Source organism: Microcaecilia unicolor, chromosome 6, assembly GCF_901765095.1.
Source record: "Microcaecilia unicolor chromosome 6, aMicUni1.1, whole genome shotgun sequence".
Lineage (NCBI taxonomy): Eukaryota > Metazoa > Chordata > Amphibia > Gymnophiona > Siphonopidae > Microcaecilia > Microcaecilia unicolor.
Window position 1 is genome coordinate 138,788,186 of NC_044036.1, and position 27,470 is coordinate 138,815,655.

At 43.7% G+C, this 27,470-nt stretch overlaps 1 protein-coding gene across 1 annotated transcript in view; it reads right to left on the reverse strand.

The window, feature by feature from the left end:
- Positions 1-27,470, reverse strand: part of CELSR3 (cadherin EGF LAG seven-pass G-type receptor 3) — a 192,911-nt gene that overhangs the window by 70,638 nt on the left and 94,803 nt on the right. The window contains exons 3-5 of the mRNA XM_030206760.1: positions 13,653-13,875; positions 2,249-2,364; positions 1,473-1,561 (exon numbers count right to left, since the gene is read on the reverse strand). Coding sequence (XP_030062620.1) covers positions 1,473-1,561; positions 2,249-2,364; positions 13,653-13,875 — 428 coding nt within the window. The remainder of the gene's footprint in view (positions 1-1,472; positions 1,562-2,248; positions 2,365-13,652; positions 13,876-27,470) is intronic.

Consider the following 27,470-nt stretch of genomic DNA (forward strand, 5'->3'; position numbering starts at 1 on the left):
GGAGGGAATCGGGGATGACCTCCCCTTACTCCCCCAGTGGTCAACAACCCCCTCCCACCCTAAAAAAAAAAACTTTAAAAAAATGTTTTGCCAGCCTCAAATGTCACACCCAGCTCCATAACAGCAGTATGCAGGACCCTGGAGCAGTTTTAGTGGGTGCAGAGCACTTCAGGCAGGCGGACCCAGGCTCATCCCCCCCTATCTGTTACACTTGTGGTGGTAAATGTGAGCCCTCCAAAACCCACCCCAAACCCACTGTACCCACATATAGGTGCCCCCTTCACCCCTTAGGGCTATGGTAGTGGTGTACAGTTGTGGGGAGTGGGATTTGGGGGGCTCAGCACCCAAGGTAAGGGAGCTATGCACCTGGGAGCAATTTGTGGTCCACTGCAGTGCCCCCTAGGGTGCCCGGTTGGTGTCCTGGCATGTCAGGGGGACCAGTGCACTACGAATTCTGGCTCCTCCCATGACCATAGGGCTTGGATTTGGTTGTTTTTGAGATAGGCGTCCTCGGTTTCTATTATGGCCGAAAATCAGGGACGACCATCTCTAAGGTCAACCTAAATGTTGAGATTTGGGTGTCCCCGACCGTATTATCGAAACGAAAGATGGACGCCCATCTTGTTAAGATAATACGGGTTTCCTTGCCCCTTCACGGGGCCATCCTGCGAGGACGCACTCATGAAAACTTGGGCGCCCCGTTCGATTATGCCCCTCCACGTAATAATGTCTGACTTGTATACAGAAGTATCATCTCCTTACAAGTACTTTGGTATTTATCTCCTAATAAATTTTTTATTAAAATAAAAACTTCTGAATACTTATTTCATTTGTTTTTATATATAATTTATGGAAATCAGTATGCAGTTCGACAGAGAGGAAAGTGTAGCAAAAGGGTTTAGTTCTGAAAAGAACTAAATTCACTTCACTGGCTCCATATCCATTTCTGCATATAGCTCAAACTCCTCTTATTGACCTATAAGTGCATTCACTCTGCAGCTCCTCAGTACCTCTCCACTCTCATCTCTCCCTACATTCCTCCCAGGGAACTCCATTCACTGGGTAAATCTCTCTTATCTGCACCCTTCTCCTCCACCGCTAACTTCAGACTCCATTCCTTTTATCTTGCTGCACCATATGCCTGGAGTAGAGTTCCTGAGCTGGTACGTCAAGCTCCATCTCTGGCTCTCTTTAAATCTAGGCTAAAAGCCCACCTTTTTGATGCCGCTTTTAACTCCTAACCCTTATTCACTTGTTCAGAACCCTTATTTTATTATCCTCACTTTAACATTCCTTTATCTCTTATTTGTCCTGTTTGTCTGTCCTAATTAGATTGTAAGCTCTGTTGAGCAGGGACTGTTTCTTCGTGTTCAAGTGTACAGTGCTGCGTACATCTAGTAGCGCTATAGAAATGATAAGTAGTAATAGTAGTAGTAAAAGAGCATTGAGGCATGGGAGAAGGTGGTGCCTACCTTGTTGTAATACTGAAGCTGTACTGTGTGCCACTCGCCATCACTAACGCCTCCTGGAAGGTAAGGGGTCACTACGGTGGTTGACTCACCTAGAAAGCAGGGGAAAAAAGAGTCACCTCTGGGCAGAAAGGACAATTTATATTGTAAGCTCTTTTGAGCAGGGACTGTCTTTTCTTCATGTTCAATTGTGAAGTGCTGCGTACGACTGGTAGCGCTATAGAAATGATTTGTAGTAGTAGTAGTAAAGTGAAAAAACAGAGCCTGCTTCAGTTTCATTTCACAGCATGCATGCAATGAGTCATGTAAATTACACCCACTAAAATGACCAATTATCCAAAGACAATATTTAACACGCTTGTGATGTACATAGTTCAAAACACTCAATAAGCCACAATTAGAGACACCTATCAGAGCATTTTAAAGCATATTACCGCAGATATTAAAAAAGCACCCAATTTTCCAGCTTCTACATTCTTTAGGATGATATTCAGACCATGGGAGTTAGCTCAGCTAACTTCTGCGGTCTGCGGTGATGATGGATATTCAATGCCAGGATGATTCTGGAAACCAGCATCGAATATCCAGTTTATTTTTGGCTGCTAAGAATGGCCAAATCAATATTCAGCGCTGGCTGGCTAATCTCATAGTGGCCAAAGATAGACCTGTTATAGATGCAGTCAGATTTGGCAGCCAAACTTAGCCGACGATATGCTGAAAATCGGTGGATAGCTGGTTATATTGTGCAGCAGTGGGACCACGTGGCCAGTACCACATACCTGTGGAATATTTGAGCTGCACTTGTCCATCAATGATCTCTACAGCAATGAAGTCATGCTTCTCATTCAAGCGCCCATTGTAAAGCAAGAGGCCATTCTTCTCCAAGGTGGCAAACCTAGAAAAGAAGAGGATAAAATTTAGGAAGGATGCACCTGATTTCTGACTCATACACATAGAGAGGACAAATTTCAAAAGATCTACAGTAGACGATACCTAGATCCTTGGGTTTGAAACTTGTTCCCCAGCAAAGATGAACCCCTGAGAATAAAAGTGGGCCATGTCAACTCTATAACTCCCCAAGACTTACAACACATGGACATGACCCATTCCAAAGATCACGAAGAAAGAGTCACTCACCAGATGGCAGAATTGATTAGGTATAGACATGGCCCGATTTTAATTCTAAGGATAAATATTCAGCTAATAATAGTGAGTGAGGTTTTTTCAGCTATCGCTGGCTTTATTCCTCAATTTTCGATGGCAGGTCATGACCGGACAACAGCATTAAATATCCGAGTTTATGCAGCCAACTATCTCTTATGACGTTAAGTGCAATATTAGCACGTAACCACCTAAGCGACACTGCATAAAAGTAGGACTGTGTCTTATGAAGTCCAATTTGGCTGTTTATCTATTTATTTATTTATTTATTGCATTTGTACCCCACATTTTCCCACCTCTTTGCAGGCTCAGTGTGGCTTACATAGTACCATGAGGTGTTAGCCACCTCCGGTGATCAAACAAATACAGAGTGATGTTGTTACAGAACATTAGAGAATCAAGAGAAGAACATATGTTGTTCATTGAAGGTTATGGCTTCGTTGTGTTGCTGAGCTCAGTTACTTAAGTTGGATCAGTAGTGTATGCCTTTTCGAACAGATCGGTCTTTAGTGATTTCCGGAAATTGAGGTTTGTACATTGTTTTCATTTATCATCACTCCATCATCATTTTTCACCCATAGAGTCCACCACCTGACCCCCGATGGAGGCGCCTGCACGCGCCGAAACACGGCCCATGTCGGGTCCCCTCCCCACATATATCAACAAAGACTGCCGGAGCCACATCTCCAGCGGTGACTTGTCCCCGGTCAGCCCCCACTTTTGCCTGCTGTGATTCATCATCGTAGAGGATTTCCCTGTTTTGTACTTTGGACAATATACGTAGAGCAATTCAATTAAACTGGCAAGCAGTGCAATCAAGGACACCTATAGTACTACTGCCAATTGATGCTGAAAAGGTATTCGATCCAGTAGAGAGGTAACTTTGGCACTTTAATGCATAACTGCTGACTCTACTCCCAGACCACCTCAAAATAGCCGGCTTTCAGTTTAGTGGTCGGTGCTGATAATCAGCAGCATGAACCACTTAATGCCACTGAATATCAGCGGAAAACCCTGCACAAGCGATATAACCTGCCAGGAGCCTCTCCTGGCCATTTAAATCACTTTGAATATTGACCAGTAAGTCTTTAGGCCATAGAGACTATGAATCAATGCACAGCTGAAATCATTAAAAAAAAACTGGACATAGCTCACTAGTGCTCTGAAGAGGTCAAATGTACCATAGTTTCTATTTGAAACCTGGCCAACGATGCACCATTGTACCCATGGATTTAGCCTGCTGAAATTTGCTCTGAGTACTGGCACGAGCTTGAGTAAACAGGTGTTTCACAGGATGTGTGTACAGTGTGTACATTTGGGTCAAGTGTCTCTAAAAGTGGGTCTGGTATCCTGTGTCTGTAGAAGTTCTGGTTCACATCATAGAATACACCTGACATATCAGAGTTCATGTACACATCTGGTTATCAGAGAATGCATTTGGACTGAAATAATTAGATCTTGTTCTGCAAATATAAATATAAAACAACTTATGCATCCAGCTTCTTCTATATAAGCACGCAACTATGGAATGCACTGTCAAAGGCCATGAAAGCAACCTACGACCATCTGAACTTCAGGAAATCACTAAAAACCTACCTGTTTAAAAAGGCATATCCTACCGACCCAACCTAAGTGCCTGCAACACAGCAACATCACAGCTCGTTATGGACACCTTATAACCCTTTCCCTCTTCTAACCCCATTGCGGCACCATTGCGTACGAAACTCATGAACCTTATTCAACCACACCATCACCTTGTATTTGTTATCTACCGGACTTGGCGAACGCCTTTACGGTACTATGTAAGCCACATTGAGACTGCAAATAAGTGGGAAAATGTGGGATACAAATGTAACAAACAATTTAATGAATTAATTTTTTTTTCTGTAGGACATCAATGCATGAATGGGATTCACATGCAGAGTTAGGGCTGGATTCAGTAAATGTAGGCACGTTAGAATAACACGCATAGCGCTATTCTATAAATGTCTACAGTAGGATGTGGTATATAGAATAGCACACAGGCTGAGGCAGCATGCGTATATTTAGGTGCACTCATTTAGGCCAAAATGCTCACACCTAAATATACATGCGTTCCCCCAAATTCTATAACAACATGTGTAAATTTTATTGATGCCCCAAACACGCCTACACTCCTCCCATAGCTGTGCCCCCTTTTCAGCTGAGTGCATTGAAATTTCCGTGCACTGCTTTTTAGAATACGCCTAAAAAGATGCACAAGTAAATTCCAATTATTGCTAATTAGTGATGATAATTGGTTATCAGCCAATTATCGTCACTAATTGGCTTGTTACTCAATTGAGCAGTGTGCGTAAATTGGCCACGAGTATAATTTAACGCACGCTACTCATCGCACTTTATATAGAATCCAGCCCTTAGTGCCTACTGGAACAATTTTCTCCTGTTGTATTATGTAATTTTCTTGTAACTTTGTTAGCCATATTGAAACTGCATAAGCTGGGAAAATGTGGGATACAAGTGCACCAAATAAATAAATAAATGAAAGATTAAGATAGAAAGCAAGGGGTGAGACATATTCCCAGCCTCAGCTATCCATAGGGTGATCACTTTAGAGTGTACCAATCACTATATAAGAAATAATATCAGATGTACTATGTGAATTAACTTAAGGGCATGTTTACCGCAAACCTTTTCCGGAGATGGAAAGGCGGTAGAACTAGAGGACATGAAATGAGATTGAAGGGGGGCAGACTCAAGAAAAATGTCAGGAAGTATTTTTTCACGGACAGAGTGGTGGATACTTGGAATGCCCTCCCGCGGGAGGTGGTGGAGATGAAAACGGTAACGGAATTCAAACATGCGTGGGATAAACATAAAGGAATCCTGTTCAGAAGGAATGGATCCTCAGAAGCTTAGCCGAGATTGGGTGGCGGAGCCGGTGGTGGAAGGCGGGGTTCTACGGTCTGTGCCATGAAAATGGCAGATACTAATCAAGGTCAGGTATACACAAAAAGTAGCACATATGAGTTATCTTGTTGGGCAGACTGGATGGACCATGCAGGTCTTTCTCTGCCATCATCTACTATGTTACTAAAGTGTGTCAATCACTTACCATGGGTGTGAGCAGATGCGAACAGCTACCATGCAATAAAAACTAGCAGGAGGTAAAATTCCTGCGGCAAGTGTCTAACAAGGGTTGGGACAGAATTGAGGCAGGATTTGGGGCAGAGACCGTGCAAGGCAAGCTATCAGAGCTATCTCACAGTTTGTTATCTTGCAGTAGCTATCATGACTGCCAATACTATAGTTGCTCATAATACCCCACCTCCAGAAGCAGCAGCTGTGTTACTCCAGCACTCAAGCATCACAGTTGCTGCCCAAAGATGCTGAAAAAAACTGTGTGGTCAAGGTTCCCCTCCCCACCACTACCAATCCAAGCCCCCTGCCTCAATAGAAACTCCCCTAAGATCAGCCTCCCTATTGCCCCCTCAAATATAAGCCATTCCCATTCTCAATAGAATAAGTTCATTTGTCCTATCACATACCTCCTTTGTTGATTCTGATACTACAGATTGTATTCTCTTGTTACTATGTAAGCCGCATTGAGCCTGCGATGAGTGGGAAAGCGCGGGGTACAAATGTAATAAATAAATAAATAATACTACATTTCTTTGAAGGGGTGAACAAACATGTGGATAAAGGTGAGCCAGTTGATGTTGTGTATCTGGATTTTCAGAAGGCGTTTGACAAAGTACCTCATGAAAGACTCCAGAGGACTCCATTCACTGGGTAAATCTCTCTTATCTGCACCCTTCTCCTCCACTGCTAACTCCAGACTCCGTTCCTTTTATCTTGCTGCACCATATGCCTGGAATAGACTTCCTGAGCCGGTACGTCAAGCTCCATCTCTGGCCGTCTTCAAATCTAAGCTAAAAGCCCACCTTTTTGATGCTGCTTTTAACTCCTAACCCTTATTCACTTGTTCAGAACCCTTATTTTATCATCCTCACTTTAATATTCCCTTATCTCTTGTTTGTCCTGTTTGTCCTAATTAGATTGTAAGCTCTGTCGAGCATGGACTGTCTCTTCAAGTTCAAGTGTACAGTGCTGCGTACATCTAGTAGCGCTATAAAAATGATAAGTAGTAGTAGTAGAATACACACATATGTGCCGATTTCTACCAGTGCATACTGATGCAAAGCTACTCTGGTCTCTGGGCAGGAGTATTTTGTGCGAAAACTTTCAGGTAGATTATTGTATGAAGATACATAGATGAACTGTGACCTTTATAATATGCATGCAATATATGGGCTTATATACTTTTTCTACCCAGGTTCCTTGTAATAAAATTATCCCCATTGTGACCAGCCTGAAGAGTATCTCCCCCCTCCCCCTCACCCCTTTCTTTGTCTCTTTCCACTTCAGCTTTCTCCATCTCTCTAAACAGTAAGATAAGACTGTTATCAAACCACTCTGTTTCCATCTACCAACTTTCTCTTTCTCCCAAATTAAATCTTCTCTGGTCAGAGGCACTCCAGTGGTATCATTTATTCAGTGGCTTCACAGATATTACACTGAGAGGATTGCCAAACTCCTGAGAGGTGTCAGAAACTCAATTTTTAAGCAGAGCTGGGTCATCCCATTCACAAAATAATTGAATTATGCCTCTTCTATCTTATCTCCTCAAACTCCTGAGATGCTGATTTATAGATTCACCAGCATTTCTCACCATCTGCTTATATTTTTTTAAAACGTGCTCGATACTGAGGGTGATTTGAAAGAATTCTACTGGGACCAGCAGAAACCATACTCACAAAGACAAGCTGGTAAGACTGAGCTTGCATGTGATTTTAAGGGTATTACAAGGGAGACTGTGTTCCCCAAATCATGCCACATACACGAAGACATGCAGTCTTTCCTGGATTTGCACATGGAGGATGATTTTATACAACACAGGCACATGAAGACACAAAACCTGCAGAAACTGCTTGGAGGCCACTGTAAAAGGAGTGTGGAGGAGTAGCTTAATGGTTAGTGCAGCAGCCAGAGAAACAGGGTTCAATTCCCACTGCAACTCCTTGAGACTCTGGGCAAGTCACTTAACCCTCCATTGCCCCAGGTACAAAAAAGTATATAAATGCCTGTATATAATATGTAAACCGCTTTCAGAAAGGCAATATATCAAATCCCCATCCTCTTCCTCTTTAAAAGTATGCATGCAGGCGAATATTTTATAGCCCTACCTGCACACTTCATGACTCCACCCATGCTCCTTCTGACCACACCCACACACAGATCACATCAAAGTGCACGCCTGCTTGTCACTGTGCACTTTTCACACATGTGAACAAATGCACTTGAGGCATTGCAAGTAGCAATAGTACAAGAGTTTTAATTGGATGTTCATGCTTTTCCCATATCACTCCAGTTTAAAAAAAAAATTGCACTGGTTACTGATTGAGTGATGGAACAAATTTTATATTTTGCTCTTAGTGTTTACAGTTTTAAATGATTGTGTTTCTGTGATAATCTCAACAAATCTCAGACTTTATCAACCACCGCGAGCTTTGAGGTTGCTAAGAAAACATTGTTAGATATACCTTATTTATTTATTTACTTGTTGCATTTGTATCCCACCTTATCCCACCTCTTTGCAGGCTCAAAGTGGCTTACAATACATTATGAGTAGTGGAAGAATGCTAGTAGTTAAATATTTAGTATTGCAGGATCTTGGTCAGCATGATGATAATAAACAAACAAAACAAACAGAGTAACAGTATACAAGCAGATATTATAAAACAGTTCTGAATATAGATGTGCGAGTTGTGTACATTCACAATTGTTGATCTTTGTGGTACGCTTTATTAAAGAGATGGGTCTTCAGTAATATGTGGAAGTTCGTTCTTTCATAGATTGATTTCAAGCTGCGCGGCAGTGCATTCCATAACTGTGTGCTCAGGTAGGTAAAGTTTGACTCATGCATTAGTTTGTATTTCGTTCCTTTGCAGCTGGGGAAGTGCAGATCAATGAATGTATGGGATGATCTTTTGGCATTCCTAGGTGGCAGGTCTATCAGGTCTGACATGTAAGCTGGTGCGTCTCCATGGATAATTTTGTGAACTAGTGAGCATATTTTGAACGTGATGCGTTCCTTGAGTGGGGGCCAGTGTCATTTTTTTCGTAGGGGCTTGGCACTTTCAAATTTTGGTTTGCCCAATATGAGTCTAGCTGCAGTGTTCTGGGCTGTCTGTTGTTTCTTGATTATTTGTTCTTTGCAGCCGGCATATAGTGCGTTGCAATAGTCTAGATGACTGCGCACCATTGATTGTACCAGGTTGCGGAAAATACTCCTTGGGAAGAAAGGTCTTATTCTTTTTAGTTTCCACATTGAGTGAAACATTTTCTTGGTTGTGTTTTTCGCGAGGTTCTCTAGTATTAGGTGTCGATCAATAGTGACTCCAAGAATTTTTAGGGTTTCTGAAATAGGAAGGTTTAAAGTAGGTGTGTTAATAGCGGTGAATTCTTTCTTGTTGTGTTGGGAGGTGAGTATTAGGCACTGGGTTTTTTACGCATTAAGTTTTAGCCGAAATGCGTCCGCCCAGGAATGCATGATGTTGAGACTTTGGTTGATGTCATTGGAAATTTCTTTTAGGTCTTGTTTGAATGGGATGTAGATCGTTACGTCATCTGCGTAAATGTATGGATTAAGGTTTTGATTTCATAGTAATTTTGCCAAGGGTATCATCATTAAGTTGAATAGAGTCGGCGAGAGGGGGGATCCTTGTGGTACTCCGCATTCAGGTACCCATGCGGCTGAAATAGATGAGTTAGGTGTCACTTGGTATGACGGTGAGACTGGAGGACTATTGATCCTCTATTTTCATATAATTGGGCCCAAGCTGTGGAATTCCCTCTAATTTAACTTAAGAGCTATTGAAAATTTGCAGGCAGTTGAAAAGAGAGTTGAAAACTTTATTATTTCAACAGGCCTATGGTGAGAACTGAATGTAAATAAGCGCATTGTATAGATGGAGTCTGATATTTTAATGAAATATTGATTGATCTGTGTGGCTCTTTTAGAAACATAGAATCATGATGGCAGATAAAGACCAAATGGCCCACCCAATCTGCCCTTCCTCAGTAACCACTAGCTCCTTCTTTTCCTAAGGGATCCCACGTGCCTGTCCCACACTTTCTTAAATTCTGACACAGTCCTCGTCTATAAGACCTTCACAAGGAGACGATTCCATACATACACCACTCTTTCCGTAAAAGAGTATTTTCTTAGATTCCTCCTAAGTCTATTTCCTCATTCCAGAGTTTTCCTTCATTTGGAAAAGGCTCATCTCCTGTACATTAACTCCACTGAGGTATTTAAACATCTCTATCATATCCCCTCTCTCCCACCTCTCTTCCAGCATATACATGTTGAGGTCCTGAAGCCTGTCCCTATATGTTTGATGACAGAGACCATTTACCAGTTTGGTAGCTGCCCTCTGGACTGACTCCATCCTGTTTACATCTTCCTGTTGGTGTGGTCTCCAGAATTGCATGCAGTACTCCAAATGGGGCCTCACCAGAGACTTAAATAAGGGCACTATCACCTCTTTTTTCCTGCTGGTCCCTCTCCTCATGCACCCAAGCATCATTCTGCCTTTGACTATACCCCACTGCTCATAACACTACACTGGCTGCCAATCAAGGCACGCCTACTTTCCAAAGCTTGCACACTCATTTACAAGATACTATTTGGAATGGCACCTGAATATATGCTAGATTTGATAGAAAGAGCCCCAAGAAATGCTAGCCCGGAAACCAGGGGATACCTACTTCTTCATCTAAACAACTGAAAACATAACCTACAAAACCATCTACACAGCAGGATTTAGCTACCTGGCTTCCAAATGGTGGAATTCAGTACCAAAAGCCACAAGAAACATCACTAACTATCTTCAATTCAGAAAAGAACTGAAAACCTACCTCTTTAAAAACATTCTACAGCTAACTGCATCCCCTTCAGACATGATCTGACAGAAATAGCCAATAAAATCAACGATGGCCTGAACATCATGGACTCCTGGGCAAACTCATTCCAACTGAAACTAAACACTGAAAAAATACATTGCCTCATCCTCTCCTCTCAACATAACAAGTACAAACCCACAACCATAAATACTCCAGGACATACCCTCCCTACCTCAGTTTGAAAATACTCGGCGTCACACTTGACAGCAACCTTACTCTCAAGACCCAAGTAAACTCAGTAACAAAGAAAATGTTCTATTCAATGTGGAAGCTCAAACGATTAAAACCTTTCTTCTCAAGAGCAACCTTTCGATATCTAATGCAATAAATGGTCCTAAGCCATGCAGATTATTGCAACAGAAACTACGTAGATTGCAAAGAACAACTCATAAAAAAACTCCAGACCGCCCAAAATATAGCAGCCAGGCTGATATTCAACAGAACACGCTTCGAAAGTGCCAAACCCCTTTGAGAAAAGTTGCATTGGCTCCCAATCAAAGAACGGATCACCTTCAAAATCTGCACCTTAGTCCACAAAATCATATACGGCGTAGTCCCAGGATACATGACAGACCTTATAGATCTGCCAATAAGAAACAAAGTCAAATCATCAAGATCCTACCTAAACCTACACTACCCAAATTGCAAAGGACTGAAACACAAAACAACTTACGCATCCGGCTTCTCCCACATAAGCGCAAAACTATGGAATGACCTCCCAAAAGCTGTGAAAACAATACACGACCACCTGAACTTCAGGAAATCACTAAAAACCAACCTCTTCAAAACGGCCTACCTCAACGACCCCACGTAAACCTCTTCACCCAGCAACCCAGCATGACTATAATCGTACTGGACAACATGCAATCTTCATCCCTTCCGACCCTCCACTTATAACTCTTACGATCACTATACAACCTTGTATCTGTTATCAACCGACTGGGCAAACGCCTTGACGGTAATATGTAAGCCACATTGAGCCTGCAAATAGGTGGGAAAATGTGGGGTACAAATGCAATAAATAAATAAATAATAAGCTACAGATGTCTCTTCCATGTCCTAACTGTAAAAAATGATGGTAGCTTCAGCAAAATGTACATTGTAAGCCACTTTGAACTGAAACCTGTTTTCGGATAACAGTGTGATACAAGAATGCATAAATAGTGAAAAGGCCCCTATGTAAGTTAGGCATGCCGCTACAGAATAGTGCTTAGGCCATCTGCGAGCACTTTCACGAGTAAGCGAACACCTACATGTATACGTGCTGGTATTATATACGTTTGCATGTGCAAAGGAGCACTTAGTGTAAAGATCCACTCCTACCCTAGCTGAGATAATATTCAACCATCTCTCTGACCTCACATGCAACTTTCTTCAAATCAATCACCTTACTTTCTAATTCTTCCTACTTTCTTACTCATCTATATGTTACAACTTTGCCTAACCTTTCACTACCAATTATTTATTTATTTGTAGCATTTATATCCCACATTTTCCCACCTATTTGCAGGCTCAATGTGGCTTGCATTGTTCTGTAATGGTGATCACCAATTCCGGCAAAAGAGAACATACATAGTTAAGATGGAGGTGACAGAGTGGATTAGATATTCAGGTAAAGAAAGTTCATTTTCATGCTGAGAAGTAAAAGGTATAAGATTAAACTTCAAACATGATAAATCAGTTTGAACAATCAGAAATAATAAACTTCAATCATGATAAATCAATCAGTTTGAACAAACAGAAGTAATAAACTTATAATGTTCTAGTACATATTGTGTTGTCATTGCAAGTAGTATGCCATGCCATACTTTGCATTGTTGTTCGAATATTTTTACTGCTCTAATTGCCTACTGCTCATGTTTGATCTATTCTTACTGTACACCGCCTTGAGTGAATTCCTTCCAAAAGGCGGTAAATAAATCCTAATAATAATAATAAAGAGATACCCTTCATTTCCTCCACACAGATTAGGCTCCTGGTGCTTTTCAAACTATTAACAGTAGCAGCAGGATGAAGGTAACAGGAACCCAAATGTCTGAAAAGCTTCTGAAAAAGCAATGAGGTGAACATTTAGGAAAGGAAAGAAAAGCAAGGAAAAAACAAATGGTGTTCTTCATTCTCTTCCTCATGAAGGCAGAGGGGCGTGAGTAGACACATTGTTATCTGCCCTTGACACAAGGCTCTCCAGCTGTTTAGGGTTTTTTTTTAAAACTTGCTTCAATGATCTCTCTCCAGAGGGACATACACACTGACTTCCTGCATTTAACAAAGTAATCTATGGTACATGTCATCTTCCTAAGGATCTCTGTTCACACACGACAAAGAGCCCTCAATACAGATGCAGAATGGCTAATGGAAGGAAAGTGCCCAAAGAGGGAAGAGAGATAGAGAGCTTTGTATCTAATTATTCCACAGTGACATTAGTCATGAGATGATGAGGTAATGCCTCCAACAGCATACTGTGCCCTTTGTTTCCCACGATTGGTGAATGTCACTTGTCGGCAGTGACATCATTTCCATTTCATCAATCCTAACCTCATTACAAAGAGCTCTGTTTGTTCAACAGGAATGAAGAAGCAACTCAAACTGTCCATGGAGGGCACAGATAATGGGGGGAGGGAGAGGCAGGTTGGAGGGAAGGAAAGGGAAAGAGGGTGCGGGGAATGGAGAGAGAAGGAAGGGGAAAAGAAAATGCCCGAATACAAAGAAGAAGACAACTGTATAAAAAATGGAAGACAACTAAGAAAGTAGTTAAAGCCAGAGATAAAAGCAAATCAGAAGAAAATAAAAAGAAGAGAGAAAAGGGGGAAGGCATAGTACGAGACAGCCCTAGATGAGCCAAGGAGAAGATGATGGGCTCAAGAATCAAACCCAGATCTCCTAAATGAGAATCACTGAACCAATGCCACAACAGTTCTCCAATGGTTGAGATGAACGCAAAAACAAAAGCCTACATGCCCTTGTGTCTGTTGTATTGTACAGCTGCCAAGTTCCTACCAGGAGAGAAGCACTTACGAAAGAGAGAGACTCATTCGAAATCTCTGTCGCAGGCCTCGGAACATGACAAACGATTTAGGAGGGAAGGATCGAATGGAAAGCTCGCAATAGGGCTTCTCGAAACCTCCCGAAGGGCACTGGCACTGGAAACCACCATTGGCCAAGTTGGTGCATGTGCCACCATTCCTGCACACGCCCGGGACACACCGTCCTGCACCACTGTCCACTTCACAGTTGTCACCTGTAGAAAGAGGGAACAGAAAGGCCAAAATTCAAAATGCTGGTCAAGACTTTGGAGAAGATCAGAAGAATGTGGAGAGCGGCCCACACAAACCATTTTAATATGTCGTCATTCTGAGAATGACTCATTTTTATGGTCTGCTACAAAGGGGCCCATATTCAAAGCGATTTAACTGGCCAGAATTGGCTCTTGGTCAGTTAAATCACTTGTTCAGGGCTAACTGGTCAATTTTCAGACGCACTTCATAGGTTTGTGTTGCTGAAAATGACCGGTGAGCTCCTAAAGCAAAACTGGCTATTTTGGGGGTGATCTGGGGGCAGAGTTGGCACTTGATCGGTTAAGAGACGATATTCAGAATTTAACCGGCCAAGGTCACCTCATAAATAGGACGGCATAAAAGTCAGTCCTCTCTTTATATGGTGCCCCATCGCCAGTTAAGTGCTGAATATCACACTTTAGGTCCCTTTTCCGAAGCTGCTGGCATCAGTGCATGTTTCGGCGGGCGCCAAGGCCCCTTTTTACCACACCAGGTAAAAGGTAGGTCTTTCTTTTTTTTAGGAAATGGCTATGCGGCAAGTGAAGCACTTGCCACATGACCATTTTGGGAGGGAGCCCTTAACGCCACCCAATGAAGTGGCGGTAAGGGCTGCCATGCTTACCCAGTGGTACCGCCGGGTACACACCAGAGCTACAAAAATAAACATTTTTTGTAGTACCAGTTATGACATGTGCTGGAGGTGGGAACTGCTGCCGAGCTGCTGAAATAGCCTGGCGCTATTTCCTTTTTAGTGAGAGCTAGGGTTACCATATTTTGTCCCCCAAAAGGGAGGACACATGCCCCGTCCCCTTTCACACCCCACCCCACACCCTTTCACGCCCTCGCTCCACCGCCTGTCACATTTCCCCCTCCCCCCTGTCACACACCCCATCACTCCCCCTCCCCTTACCTTACAACTGCCCTGGTGGTCTAGTGACCTCTTCAGGGCAGGAAAGAGCCCCCTCTTTCCTGCCCAGAGCGCTGCCTTGCATGCATCCTTCCTGTTCGTGATCTCGGCACCGATTCAAAATGGCCGCCGAGAGTTGAAGTCTTGCAAGGTCACTTCAACTCTCGGCGGCCATTTTGAATCAGCACTGAGATCAGGAACAGGAAGGATGCATGCAGGGCAGCGCTCCGGGCAGGAAAGAGGGGGCTCTTTCCTGCCCTGAAGGTGGAAGAGGTCACTAGACCACCAAGGCAGTAATACGTAAGGAGAGAGGAGGCTAGCAATCTGCCCGTTTGTCCGGATTTCTGGATAAACGGGCAGGCTGGTGGGCGGGCCATCCTATAGGCCGTCCTATAGGACGGCCTGCCCATCAGCCTACCCGTTTGTCCAGAAACCCGGCCAAACGGGCAGATTGGCAAAACCCACCCGGTTGCCCGGACATGTGCTCAAAAAGAGAACATGTCCGGGTAAATCCGGACATATGGTAACCCTAGTGAGAGCTAAGCCCGCATTGGGCTTACCACCACTTTGTAAAAGGGGCCCATAACCGGCTATAGTTTATCAGGATCTGAGAACCTGGAAATTCAATGCCACAGCCTGGCCATGGACCAGCACCGAACTTCCAGGCACGACACTGGCAGCAGTGGTAAAACACTGAGCTCCGCCAGCTAAACATCAACTCCTACGAAGTTTTAATGGAGATTTTATCATTCCTGAGTACTTTGTACTTAATCTATCACAGACCATTAACAGTAAAGATGTGTTTTTGTTTCATTATGTTTTAAAAATAAATAAATTATAAAGCCAATTTTACTCATTTCTCATTTTAGTATCATTGTAAGCAGCCAACAGCCCTGGCCCAATCTCTGCCTCACTCTCAGTGCCACCAAAATTTGAAAAATTCAAGGTCCTTGAGACCTGCTTCCACTCTCTCTCCCAGGCCCAACTTACCCCTTTCTGAGGGGTTTGGAAGTCCAAATGGGGCAGGAGGAATCTCCAGCCATTTCAGCACTTACAGGCTGGCATTTGAAAATGCTGCCAGCCTCAGAGCTCACTTTTGCCTCTTAGAAATATGTACAAGGGAGGCCAGAGTGACTGGGGATTACCTTCTGCCTCATCTGAACTTTAGAAACTCTGTGGACGGTGTGAGATGCATCTGAGGGGGAGGGGGAGGACTGGTCTAGAGGATCCTGAACTTTTTTTCTAGTTGCAGCAAGGTGGATTTTTTTTGGCAACAGGTGGCTGGATCGCATGTCATTATGATTCTCTTTTCATGCATATTGTTTATTTCATTTCAAACAAACAAAGGAAATAAATTATAAATGGAATTAATTTTTTAAAAACAAAATTTTTTTAAATATTAGGCCATTCTTTGAGAGACTACGGGGTACAAAGATTAATAAATAAAATAATTAGCATAAAATGATACCTTTTAATTAGAAGAACTTTAATATACCACTTGACTAGTTTGGGGGAGTTAACACTCCCTTCATAATTGTATGTGATAATTATTACATGGTACTGTAAACCCCAAAACAATGCAATATGCCTGGGTTGAACCAGAAAGCAGGTAGTCATACCTTTATGTGCAAGAACAGTTTACAGCTGTGAGATTTGAGGAAGGTGGAAGCCCTGGACACCAGTAAAATCCTCACAAGCCCTTCAAAATGTTGCTGACTACGTTAACTGCAGAGGAAAGGCGCAGAGTGAACTGGACTAATGCGTACAGCTGTACAGCAGTGCCAGGCTGGCCCAATACTTTTACAGCTCTTGGTAGGTGTCAAACAAGGAAATGGAGATCCGTGGGACCCCCATACCTCTGCCTTCTGCCACCCCAATCCCCCCCCCAGTACAGCGACACAGGGAGCAAAAGATCCAACAGACCTCCAGACCCCCAATATCCCCCACGACCCGAGGGCCGAGGAGGTTGGAAATCTGGTGGATCTCCAGGCTCCCTAACCCCCCCCCCCCCCCAACAACTGAAAAAGTAAATTCTGGTAGTCCAAGTGGGCTGCCATCCGAACCCCGAGCTCCCCTGGTAACCCAGAGGAGCCCTCCCTACTCTCCCTCCCCTCCCCCGCGCACCTTGTCACTGGAGGAGGGAGTAACACATTCCCTCCTTGTCTGGCGCCACCTTCAAAATGGCGGTGCCTTGCCCTGCCCAGAGGATCCTGGAATGAGCTAGGTGGGGCTTCACAACCATATAAGGAAGAAACTAGGGAAGCCCCGCCCAGCGCATCCCAGGATGCACAGGGCAGGGCAGGGTGCTGCCATTTTGAAGACGACACCAGACAAGGAGAGAATGTACTACTCCCTCCTCCAGTGACAAGGTGCCGTGGAGAGGGGGGAGGGCTCCACTAGTCCACCAGGAAAGCTCAATGTTTGGATGGCAGCCCACTTGAGCCACCAGGGTTTACTTTTTTGGTTGTTGGGGGAGTTAGGGGGACTGGAGATCCACAGGATCTCCAGCCCCTTGGGCCCTGTTGTCTGGAGGGTGCTGGGGGGGCTGGAGGTCCATCGGACCTTCTGCCCTGTATTGCTATGCCGGAGAAGCACTAGCCACTAGGGCCTGGACTGCTTGGGGGGGGGGGGGGGGTTGGGGGCATTGCTAACATTCAAATGCATGCTGGACAGGGCTTCCCATTCCTCCCCAATGCTCCACAAACCCTAGCACCAGCTCCGAGCTGGCATAGGCTTTGCAGTTGTAGCAGCACCAATGTTTGGTGCGCTGCCCACTGAGCACTGGGGAGGAATACCAAATGCCCTGTTTAACATGCACTTGCATGCTCATTGCGTTCAGAGCTGGTGAGCGCATTGTTACATGCGCTCGCCAGCTCTGATCATCAGTCAGGAGCAAACGCGGGCACTAGTACGGCACTACTGGCCTCTAGCACCCGCCTTTGCTTCTGACCATCAGGGCCTCAGTGTATACAAGTCAGGGGCGTAGCCAGACCTCGGCGGGAGGGGGTCCAGAGCCCGAGGTGGGGGTTTAGCCTGCTTCCCCCAGTCGCCGACTCTCCCGCCACTTTCAACCCCCCCTTGCCGCCACTGACCCTCCCCTATCACCCCCAGGTACCTTTGCTGGCAGGGGTCCCCAACCCCCACCATCCAAAGTCTTCTTCAGCACCAGTCTCCGGCGCCTTCGCTGCTCTGTTTCTGTAAGTCCTGACTCCTGACGTCCTGCGTGCATGTAACTTGCAGGACGTGCATGCAGGACATCAGGAGTCACAGAAACAGAGCAGCGAAGGCACCGGAGACCGGCGCTGAAGAAGACCAGCTGGCGGAGGTTGGGGAACCCCGCCAGCAAAGGTACCTGGCAGCGGCAGGGGAGAGTCAGCGGCGGCGGGGGAGGGGGGATCATAAGTGGTGGAGGAGGGTCGGTGGTAGGGGGGTCGAAAGTAGAGGGGGCCAGGGCTAAATCTGTAGGGGCCCATGCCCCCATGGCCCCACCTAGCTATACCCCTGATACAAGTTGAGAAGACAGCACTCTTTACCGGTCTGCCACCAGTCAGACGTTTTCAGCTAATGTAATTTTTTAAAAACCCCACATGGCTTTGCAGAATACAATAACATTCAGACAAAGCCCATCAAAAACCCACTGGAAATTCAGGAAGCCACTTAGCAATGTGTCAAAGCATTACCCCGAGTCCTAAATCTACAGATGAAGAATTAGTCAGGGCAACCTGATTGCTCTAAACTGTTACTTTTCAGCAGGAATGGGAGATCGCATAGAACCACAGAGCTTCCTTGCCTTTATGCATTAAACAGTGTACTGTCATGCTTGTTTTTCCAATTGATCCCTTTCCCCCTTCTCCTTCCCCTTCTGGCACAACCTAAACACAAACACAAAGATCACAGCTCCTGAGGCACATCTGTCATTAGACAAAAAGTTCTGGGCCATCAATCTTTTCCAGTAACAGCACCATAAAAATCTGCAGAACTGGCATACTCTGCTAGAAATAAGCAGACCCCAAGAGGCTTGCCATGCCAAGCGAACAGCTGGTAACTGTAGAAAGACCACTACATACAAGCACTTGTACTGCACAAACAGCTACTTCTCCATTTCAGTTCTGAATGAATCTATGTAAAATGAACGTTAGGCCTCATCACAGCCATGTTCACTGCAGCTTCACCGCGGATGGCTTCCTCACAGAGTTGTAGAAATTCATCCCAATCAGGAACCAGTGTATCATCCGTAGGTCCAGCAAGAAGTATCTCTTTAGCAAACTGGGAGCCAAACTTGAGGTGGAAAATTAAGAACAAAAGAATGAGACCAAGGGTCCGTCTAGCCCACTATCCTGTTTCTAACAGTGGTAAGTCCAGGTCGGAAATACCTGAGTTCCAAAAGGTGACAAAATTCCATTGACTTAGCTCCAAGGATAAGCAGTGGCTTTCCCCAGGTCTACCTGGCTGGTTAAATGGTTTTGAGAATCGGGGGGGGGGGGGGGGGGTTGTGTTTAATTATTTATGCTTTTGTGAGTCACTTTCAGGATAGAAATGATGTATTGATTATATATACATATAGACAGATAGATAGATAGATAGATACCCACAATGAATTTATACACATGAGATATATTTGCATTGCAATGCCTCCATTGTCTGCAAATATACAGTATCTCATGTATATTCATTATGAATAATCTGAAAACCAAACAGATTTGCAGCCCTTGAGGACCAGAATTGCTCACTATTAATTAAACCCCTAAGCAGCCATATGTGAAAACTCTGCAGTTGTGAGTACTAAAGTGTCTTAGTCCAGAGGCTCGGCAAGCTTAAAAACTCAATATATTAAAGGCCCTGTGAACCATAGCCAAACTGAAAACCTAACATATGTGCTAGGAATTCAGATCAATAAGGCCATTAAATTTGTAGCCATCAGGACCCAGGGGGAACCCGTCATTAAACCAGAATTATAGCCAGCTCCAAATGCAACCCAAAGGCCATGAAACTTACTCTTTAAGGAAGCTGACTTGCAAAAGGCCCTTTTGCTAATTTTGACAGCAAATAGGCAATTGGCCTCTACATAACCCTGGAGAAGCTCATTTTCCTGCCTATCTAGTTCACTTGCCTTGCAGAAAATTTCTCCACTGGCTCAGAGTTCCTTGTAGAAATGTTTCAATTCCAACCCTTCCCTTTTAACAAAGCAGCATGGCATACAATCCAGCAGGATTAATGCAGACTGTGATTTGAGTATAGACCAGGAATTCTCAACCCAGTCCTCAGGACACACCTAGCCAGTCAGGTTTTCAGAATATCCACAATTAATATGCATAGATTTGCATACAATGGAGGTAGTATAGATCTTATATTATGCAGTGAAAGGCCCTCTCTTCTTGTCTATGGTTACCCTGACAACCCGGAACTACCGCCAGCCCAACATAGCCGCCGGCAGTAGTTCATAAGTACATAAGTATTTCCATACTGGGACAGACTGACGGTCCATCAAGCCCAGCATCCAGTTTACAAAAGTGGCCAATCCAGGTCACAAGTACGTGGCAAGACATTTTATGCTGCTTATCCTAGAAATAAGCAGTGGATTTTCCCCAAGTCCATTTTAATAATGGCTTATGGACTTTTCTTTTAGGAAGCTATCCTCTTTTTAAACCCTGCTAAGCTAACTGCATTCTCTAGCAACAAATTCCAGAGTTTAATTACGTATGAGTGAAGAAATACTTTCTCCAATTCATTTTAAATGCACTACTCTGTAGCTTCATTGCATGCCCCCTAGTCCTAGTATTTTTGGAAACAGTAAACAAGCGATTCACGTCTACCTGTTCCACTCCACACATTATTTTATAGACCTCTATCATATCTCCCCTCAGCCATCTTTTATCAAAGCTGAAGAGCCCTAACTGCTTCAGCCTATCCTCATAGGGAAGTCATCCCATCCCCTTTATCATTTTCGTTGCCCTTCTCTATACCTTTTCTAATTCCACCATATCTTTTTTGAGATGCGGTGAACAGAATTGCACACAATATTCGAGGTGCAGTCATACCACGGAGCAATACAAAGGAGCGCTGCGTACGACTGTTAGCACTATAGAAGTGATTTATTTATAGTAGAGTAATGTCCTCATTTTTGTTTTCCATTCCTTTCCTAATAATACCTAACATTGGCCTCCTTTTACTAAGGCGTGCTCACGTTTTTAGTGCGTGCTCAAATTGTGGGTGTGCTAACCAAAGGCGCCAATGCATTCCTATGGGCGCCTCTAACGTTTAGCATGCCCACAGGTTTAGCGCGCACTAAAAACGTGAGCGCGCCTTAGTAAAAGACGCCCATTCTATTTGCTTTCTTAGCTGCCGCCACACACTGAGCAGAGGGTTTCAACGTATCATCAGCGATGACACCTAGATCCCTTTCCTGGTTGGTGACTCCTAATATGGAACCTTGCATTACATAGCTATAGTTCTGGTTCCTCATTCCTACACGCATCACTTTGTACATGCTCACATTAAACGTCCAGCGTGTGCCAATTCCAGTGCTGCTGGATTTTTAAAAAAATTATACCACAGGGGGTTATTGCCAGGGTATCACGGGAGCCCTTACTGCTACCTCAATGGGTGGCAGTAAGTGCTCCCCCCTGCGCATGACCAATCGGTAAGTGCAAGCTTACTGCATGGCCATGTGTTTTTTTTGTGCTTTTTACCCGCTACGGTAAAAATGAGCGTGGCACACGGAAAAAAAAGGCCACCACAGCTATCGCAGGGCCCTTTTTACCACAGCTTGATAAAAGGATCCCGTAGAAAGCTAAAGTTTACCCAGGCAATCTGGGCACCCAGTCATAATAGCCCTGACAAAATAGCCCCAGCAAAAAAGCCCCAACAAAACAGCCTTGTAATAAAATAACCCTTAACATTTCACACCCTAACAAAATAGCCCTTCACAAAATGGCCCCTCCCACAAAACAACCCTTGACAAAAAAGCCCCTACACAAAATAGACCCGTTAACAAAACAGCCCCCTAAGAAAAAATAGCACATCAAAAAAATATATAATAAACTACAACTGAAATATTCACTGATATAGACTCCTATCAGCATTCAATTGCATAAAGTATATATAAATAAACAAAATTCTATAGCTACAAACTGGTATTCATGATCTGGTCTGTTATTTAAAGAAACTATTCTTCCATCAACATGCTAATTAAAAAAAAACCCCAATGTTGTCATCATTTTCATAGTCTTACTAACCTTATCCTGTTTGGCATGGTAAGATTATTAGGAAAAAAATGCAGTGCCATATTCTGGGCAGCCTGATCTGGCCCTTTTGTCGGGGGGCCAACTTGTCAAGGGTTATATTGTGGGCAGGTCGTTTTGACAGTGGCTGTTATGTCAGGGACTATTATGTCGGGAGCTTTTTTGTCGGGGCTATTTTGACCAGGTACCGGCAATCTGGAAACTTACAGACCATTACTAAACATTAGGGATGTCCATTTGTCTTAAAACTAATGTGATGAAAGAGGCCATTTTTGGTTCAGTTCCTTCAAATCAACCAAGTGGCTGCATAATCTGAAAACCATTCATTTTAATTCATTATTAAATCCATTATTGGGCCAAGAAAACAGCTTCTCTCTCTGCTTGGTCAGACACAGTGACGTGTTCTAGGTAATGGACAACAAAGAAGCAGGATTCATGTCACCAATCATGTTGAAACTTTTTGAAACAGCCAAACAAGCCTATCCAGCCTTACTTTTTCCGAATCATACGACTGATGATGTGAGCAGAAAACTGAAAACTGAAAGCAACACTATTTTCTGCTCCTTTCTTTCCTGAGTTTCAGAAGGTAGAGTAGCTAGTTAGCTGCAGGATAAGAGTTAAAAAGAACTGAAAATAGAAAAAGATCATCAGCCTTAGACAGAAATAATTCAAACAATCGCACACATAGGGTGCAGGCACATCAGAGAGGGGCTGGGCTGCCTAATTCAAGTGCATAATACTGCAGAACTCTAATGGATATAGTGATCTTGCAGAAAACATGCTGTTTTGATGATTAGTTAATTTTTAATTCAGCAAAAAAAAAAAAACAGTTCTTTTCCGCATTGACAAAAAAAAATCTCTGGAGAATGAGCATTCTGAACTGTATCAAAAACTATTTTCAAGCATCCTTCTGTGGAAGCATTTTGCAAAGCAGTCAAGTTATTTTTAGGAATACAACTTCTCCAAACCAGATTCTTGTTCATTATTTAGCAGAATGAAAATGCATCTGCAAGGAAGGGGCTGACAAAGTCCAATCAACAGATATTTATAACAAAAAAAATCCCAAGCAATCTAACCCTGTCATAGTCCCTATTGAAAAAGTACAAATGGATGTCAGAGAGGTCAGGGACTTTCATACCAATCACTCATCTAAAATATGTAATTCTCCAACCTCCAGGTATTATGAAGAAATTTCAGTATGGAGTTTTGTACTGTCTGGGAATGGATTCAGATTTTCAGATTTTTTTTTTTTTAATCCTGAAGAGCAGAATTCTACAACGCAAAGCAGGGATGTGCTGTCATGTTGAAATTGCATGAAAACAGGCTGCAGTTCCACTGATCTTTCTTATAAGCAAGTCACTTAGGGGTCATTTTACAAAGCTGAAGTAAGCACTAAGGCATGCTTAACACAGCTAACAGTGCCTCTTACAGGCAGATGATCAAAAGCCCCGCGCTGTTCCAAACAGCGCTCTAAAATAGCGCTGGAACAGAGCGGGGTACTATTAGACCTATGATCAGAGATAATGCATGCAAATTTAAGCAGCGCAATTATCTCTGATGATGGGGTAGAAGTGTGGGAGAATTGTGCCTGAGCATGCGCTCAGCACAATCCTCCCGCACTTGTTTGACAGGTCTGGGCTGGAGACCAATGAAAAGAGAAGGACGCCCATCTTTAAATCGGAAGATGGACGCCCTCAACTGCCCTGTTGCAGGGACAGCCAAATTTCAAGGGGGTGCCGGAGGTATAGTGACAGGGCAGTTGAGGACGTCCAAAATTTGGATGTTTCTGCAATGGGCAGTTAAGGACGTCTAAAATTGGATGTTTCTATGAGAAAGACGTCTTTCTCATAGAAATATCCAATTTTGGACGTCCTTAACTGCCCATTGCCGAAACGTCCAAAATTTGGATGTCCTCAACTGCCCCGTCACAGAAACGTCCAAATTTTAGACGTCCACAACTGCCCTCGCTGGCAGGTTTGCTGTAGGGGGGAAGGGGGGCCTGCCAGCATGCAAATGCATGCTGGACAGGGCTCACCATTCATCCCCAATGATCTGCAAACCCTAACGCCAGCTCAGAGCTGACATAGGGTTTGTCGCAGCCAGCAACCCAATCTTTGGCGCGCTGAACGCTGATCATTGGGGATGAATGCGTTAAGCGCTGATTAGCATGCATTTGCAGGCTACTTGTGCTAAGAGCCCTCGAGCACGTTGTTTCATGCACTCGAGGGCTCTGATCATGGGGCGGTAGCAAACGCCGGCGTTAGTATGGCGCTAACAGCCTCTAGCGCCGGCGTTTGCTTTTGATCATCTGCCTGTTAATGAGGGGCAGTAATTTTGGGAATGGTATGCGCTAAAAATAAGATGTATTTTTTTAGTGCTGGGACAGGCCTGGGGGTGGAGAGTGGGTGTGTTCTGGCTAATCAGTTCCTGCTGCTACACTGCTGCAAGCTAACCAATTAGAGGGGTCCTTTTACAAAGCTGAGGTAAAAAGTGGCCTGCGGTAGTATGGAAGCGTCTTTTGGGTGCACGCTGGGCCATGTTTTGCCATGACTGGGAAAAAGGCCACGTTTTAATGGGCCAGGGAATGGGCACGCTCAAAAATTAAAATTAGTATGTTGAAACCTTCTGCTGAGTGTGCTGCTGCGGCTAAGAAAGCAAATGGAATGTTGGGTATTATTAGGAAAGGAATGGAAAACAAAAATGAAAACGTAATAATGTCTTTGTATCACTTCATGGTGCGACCGCACCTCAAATATTGTGTTCAATTCTGGTCGCTGCATCTCAAAAAAGATATAGTGAAATTAGAAAAGGTGCAGAGAAGGGTGACGAAAATGATAAAGGGGATGGGACGACTTCCCTATGAGGAAAGGCTAAAGCAGCTAGGATTCTTCAGCTTGGAGAAAAGGCGGCTGAGGGGAGATATGATAGAGGTCTATAAAATAATGAGTGGAGTTGAACGGGTAGATGTGAAGCGTCTGTTTACGCTTTCCAGAAATACTAGGACTAGGGGGCATGCGATGAAGCTACAATGTAGTAAATTTTAAATGAATCGGAGCAGCAGGGTGGGGGGCCCAGACCCCCTCAGTGCCCAGGGGCCCAGACCACCCTCAGTCCGCCCCTGATAGGAACTATATAAATATAAACATGAGGGGGTGGGGAAAAAGAGGAACAGACAGAGTGTAAGAGGGGTGCTCCTGAAAAAAGGAAAGATGAAAAACCCTGTTTAAATAGGACCAAAAGCCAACATAAAAAGCCAAATTTTTAGAAGTGTTTTTTTTTCAAACCATAGTTCACCACAAATGTCTTTTGGCAGCGAGTTCCAGTGTGAAGAACAGCAAAAAAGAAGGCACAATGACCATGTGGATTCCAAATTGGCCTTTTTTGGGCCGGGAAGTACTAACCCCTTAATCTTCCATTGCCTCAGGTACAAGCATAGACTTCTGAGGGCAGGAAAATATCTCCCAAACTTGAAAAATAAACTCACTTTGAACTACTATTGAAAAGGCTGGAGCTCAGTCCGAATAAACAAACACAGATCTAGGTCAATGCTCGGTTCTCTTAAATTCATGAAGCCTCCATAAATCAACATACAGACAACTCTGTCACTACTTTCAACAAAGAATGTTTACATTTACGTTTGTTATGGACCTACTGTACTGATTTTTGTGTTACCACATCAAAGCGCTTCCTAGACTAAAAACAAAGGTATGAAAGGAACACCATAACCAAATAGGACAGAGAAAGAGAGTATAAGATTGAAAAATAATACTATAGGGATTAAGAAAAGAGTAGAAAGGGAGAATAAAGACAGAATATGGTAGATTTAAAACAAACAGGAGAAAGTTTTTCTTTACTCAGCGTGTAGTTGGACTCTGGAACTCGTTGCCGGAAAATGTAATGACAGCAGCTGGCCTTACGGAGTTTAAAGGGGGTTTGGACAGATTCCTGAGGGAAAAGTCCATTGAACATTATTAAAAATTAATTTTTTGGGGGGGGTGGGGGGTTGCCGGGTTCTTGAAGCCTGGATTGGCCGCTGTCAGAGACAGGATGCTGGGCTTGATGGACCATTGGTCTTTTCCCAGTATGGTGGTGCTTATGTTCTTATTAGCAGCCCACACCAGCAGGCACCCATCACCCCAGTTAATTTATTGGCAAAGCCTGTGCAAACAAAAGGGGCCTTTAGGTCAGCTTTAAACTCGGGATAATAAAGTTCTGCACCTAGGCTAAACGGAAGCGAGTTCCACAGGATCAGAGCTAAAGAGAAAAATGCTGCTAACGTTTAGATTCTAATTTAGCATGAGATAAAGAGGGCAGAGACAAGACAAGCTCTGTAGAGGAACGCAAGTGATGATATAAGGGAGGCCAGATATAAATGAGTACCAGTGTGGAAAGAAACAGGGGTGACATGATAAAGACGTTCAAATATTTGAAAGGTATTAATCCACAAACAGGCTCTGGAGACGGGAAGGTGGTAGAACTAGAGGACATGAATTGAGGTTGAAGGGGGCAGACTCAGGAGTAACGTCAGGAAGTATTTTTTCATGGAGAGGGTGGTGGATATGTGGAATGCCCTGCCGCGGGAGGTGGTGGAGATGAAAACAGTAATGGAATTCAAACATGCATGGGATAAACACAAAGGAATCCTGTTTAGAAAGAATGGATGCACAGAATCTTAGCGGAGATTGGGTGGCGACGCTGGTAATTGGGAAGCAAAACCGATGCTGGGCAGACTTCTACTGATTGTGACTGAATAGATATGGATGGGCTGGAGTGTCAATTTTAAGGGGCTTCAACGTTAGCTGCAGAACTTTTAGTACAAGAACAGTGCTGGGCAGACTTCTAAGGTCTGTGCCCTGAGAATGGCAAGGACAAATCAAACTCAGGTATAAAGTATCACATACCATGAAAAATGAGTTTATCTTGTTGGCCAGACTGGATGGACCATACAGGTCTTTATCTGCCATCACTTACTATGTTACTATGTCACAAATGAGAATCTTGAATTGAAAATGCAATCTAATGGGGAGCCAATGATGTCTACTGAAAAGCAGAAAAATGTGATTACATCGACCCACTTATTCTATGAAGGATACCAAAAATTATGCGTGTCAATTTGGGTGGCAATGTAATTAATTAATGAGCTAATTAGTGCCAATAAATAGCATTTTAACAAGCAATTATTGGCACTAATTTGATTTAATTGGCACGGGATCTGCACATAAATTTTATGCGCAGGTGAAAAAAAAGGAGGGATTCAGAAATGGAAGGGCGATGAGCAGAACAAGAGCGCATTCCTAGCATGTACGTATATTGTTAAAGAATATAGGGTATCACGTACACTTTCACTACATTTCAGTTGGTGCAGATGGCCACGCCTAAAGTTAGGTGCAATTCCTGGGCATAAGCGCTA